At 42.2% G+C, this 3,015-nt stretch overlaps 1 protein-coding gene across 1 annotated transcript; it reads right to left on the bottom strand.

The window, feature by feature from the left end:
- Positions 1-825: 825 nt before the first annotated feature.
- On the bottom strand, positions 826-1,753 carry LOC128276767 (fibrinogen-like protein A; the record flags this gene model as incomplete). Its single annotated transcript, XM_053015228.1, has 1 exon — positions 826-1,753. A coding segment is annotated over one exon (928 nt), but the record flags the coding sequence as incomplete, so codon positions are not given.
- Positions 1,754-3,015: the final 1,262 nt, after the last annotated feature.

Here is a 3,015-nt window from a genome sequence, read left to right on the forward strand (position 1 = left end):
TGTTCGCGCTTTTCTCCCATTTTCGCTTTATTTAATTTCCATTTGATTTTATTTATTCACTTAGCTTTCCATTTGGTATTCAAATTTTGATTTGCTTCCTTGCGCTGCCTGACTGGCTCGCTGGCAGGCAGGTTCTAACATATGTTAGGTTCTAGTGTGCTATTGTCATGCACGCTGTTGCGTTTTGGTGTATGTCTATTGATAGCGTATTTTGGAAGTGCAGGAAAATTGTAATTGTGGCACCTCTCCGTGCCTCGTGATGAACAGGAAGCGAATATTTTCTTAAACCTTAGCAGAAGGGAGTCATTCTATTCTATCTACGTCATGACGTGCCGTACGTCGTTTTGATAGTGATTTTGAAACGCTTCAAGCAACACGACGGTGATGATGTGGGGTGCCACGAGCAATAATATACGAGCCACAATCAGAGCTCGAACTATAAATCGTAGCAATATTTTCCATCATACAAAACGATTTTTTTAATCTTTCAAGAACGGACCGAGCCGTATTTATGAACAAAACGATTGTTCTAAAGCGAAAATATCGAAATTATTTTATAGAACTATAGTGATGGAAGTAGTCGCTGCTCGGGTTAACATTTCCGGACCAGGCAAATCGTACGTTACGGACAGTGGCAGATGCTAATCTGATTTGCCATTTGGCGCTTAAAGTCTTCTCCTTTTCGGCCACGTTTAATCGTGCATTTTCAAACTGTAAGATGATTATTTCGAGTCTTCGAGACGTACGTTGACCTTTTGGAAGTTTTCCTGCCTTAGTAGAGAATGGATAACGCACAGCTGATCTTGAGCGAATAGACAATAGAGTTCATTTTGGTCGGATCATCATTCTTGAAAAGCTCAGTCCTTCATAGGAATCGCTGTAGTCGTACCAGCTCATCGATTTATGATCTACTATGTTCTTGTATGGCCCGTTCAAATTGGAGTACGAGCAGCGTTTGTACCACCAGGCACCTTCATGAAATGCAGCACAATTTCGGGGACTATATTCGTCATTATCACGATCGTACGTAGTGAATTTCATATTCTTGTGGTATGACAGACAATCGCCTGCAGTTCCGTTGTACGCTCCAAGGGTTTTCAGATTGTATTGTTCGGTTTCATTGCCGATCTCGAATGCTGCGAAGAGTGCAAATTTATAATTCCCCTTAAAGTCTCTCAGCTCAACCATCAGTTCATGGGGTCGCCCCGATGTCAGCTGATATAGTTGTTCCAGTCCGATCCAGAACTCTTGCTCAATGTCACCAAAACCATTCCGATACTCGGTCCAGTTGCGATAGAAGTTTAGCGATCCATCGAATCGGTGCTGTATCACCAACCAGATGCCTCCACCCTTCATATCCCGGTGACAGTACGCCATAAAAGGGTTGCTTTCATCGGTCGCCTGGATAATATATACCCCAGACTGTGCATTCCGAATGTCACTGCACGAGCGATAGGGTACATATGAACGAAGATTGGTCTTCATTGCAGTATGCGTAGCTTGTAGCGCAAAGATCTGCCATGATCGGTCCTGTAGGAGAGTAAAGTTGCGTCCAACATTATCCTCCAATTGACGCATCGAATCTAAATTGTTCTGCACGGCCCTCTTAATGTCGACCAGGCTTTTATCGCTGTTATTTTGGCATTGCGCAGCCTCTTCCCGCTGCTTGGCCCATTCGCTCTTTAGTTCCCGAACACTTGACTGCATGTAGTCTAGCTTTGCCATGAGCATCTCGAAAGCAAATCCAGATAATCTAGAAGAACATGGTTTAGCAAACGCAGTTTCGTTGTAAATCGCGACACCCGATCTAGCACTGCTGACGATGCACAAGAACACTATCCATGCTAGAGGCACCATGTTTCCGAAAGACACTTCACGACACTACGCAACTACGACACTCTGCTGGCTTATAGTTTCCAAAATACAGAAATGAGCTCAAGCGTCCAAAATTCGTTTTATATAGGAGTGAAAATCACGTGAGAATCTTCTTCGTCTTCGTCATTCGTCTTCGTCTACTGAACCGCAAAAGTAAGCGTTAACATGGTGTTGGTTGAAATCGCGATAACGTAGTTGCTGTGAGCAACTTGATTTACCATCAAATTCTATGGTTCATAAATCACCTCACCTTATCGCCAATTTAGGTGAAAAGAGAATCTTCATTACATAGCTAAATAATGATATGACACTGTAATGTGTTTGTCAAACAGCGAACTTTGGGGTGATGTACACTTTTTCAATGGGTGGAACAAGTTTGCTGATTACTTAGACTTGGACTGTGTTCTACTTTCAGTTTGAACAATGAGTAATGAACAAAAAGTGCGCACTCTTAACCCGTTATTCAGTCACATTAAGGCTTTTCATCACCGACCATTAATATCGTATCTTGTCAAAAGCAAAACGTACGAGAGCAGCAACATAAAATGAAGTTGCCGAAATAACTTACGATGCGATGTTTGTTTTTCTATAAAAAAAGTTATCCACACTGGTTAGTTACCAGAACCAGAATCTCTCGAGGGTGCTAATGCATACGGAAAGCCGGAAGTTTCTTGTGCATGCAGCAAAGAACAACGAAGCAAAGGCCGGAAGCTTGAGTACAGTTTTTTACTACCTTCCATTTCCGACACTTTCTCTAAACCGGGAAGGGCACAGAGAGCATTACGACGACAATGATGTCGCAAAGGCGCAAGTCGCTACGAACCATTGAAGGCGCCATAAAATGCTATTAAAACCTCGTTAATTTTTCATACCCATTCTCGTAGGTCAGACAAGTTTGCGAGGTGGCAGGAAGCTTCTAATGAAAAATATGCTTGGCTCGAAAGCCGCATACACACAAAAACTGGTGCTTAAATGGAAGGCGTATTTGGGGTAGTGTTTTAATAATCCGGATTTTGTTTTTTAATCCAACAAATATTGCTTAGTGTACTGGTTACGTAATACATCAACTAACATTGATCGACATCCACTAATACGTCGTACTGAACCGTATGTGAAAGTCATCTTTAGCTTAGGCTTTAT

The sequence above is a fragment of the Anopheles cruzii genome, unplaced genomic scaffold, assembly GCF_943734635.1.
Source record: "Anopheles cruzii unplaced genomic scaffold, idAnoCruzAS_RS32_06 scaffold02416_ctg1, whole genome shotgun sequence".
Classification (NCBI taxonomy): Eukaryota; Metazoa; Arthropoda; class Insecta; order Diptera; family Culicidae; genus Anopheles; species Anopheles cruzii.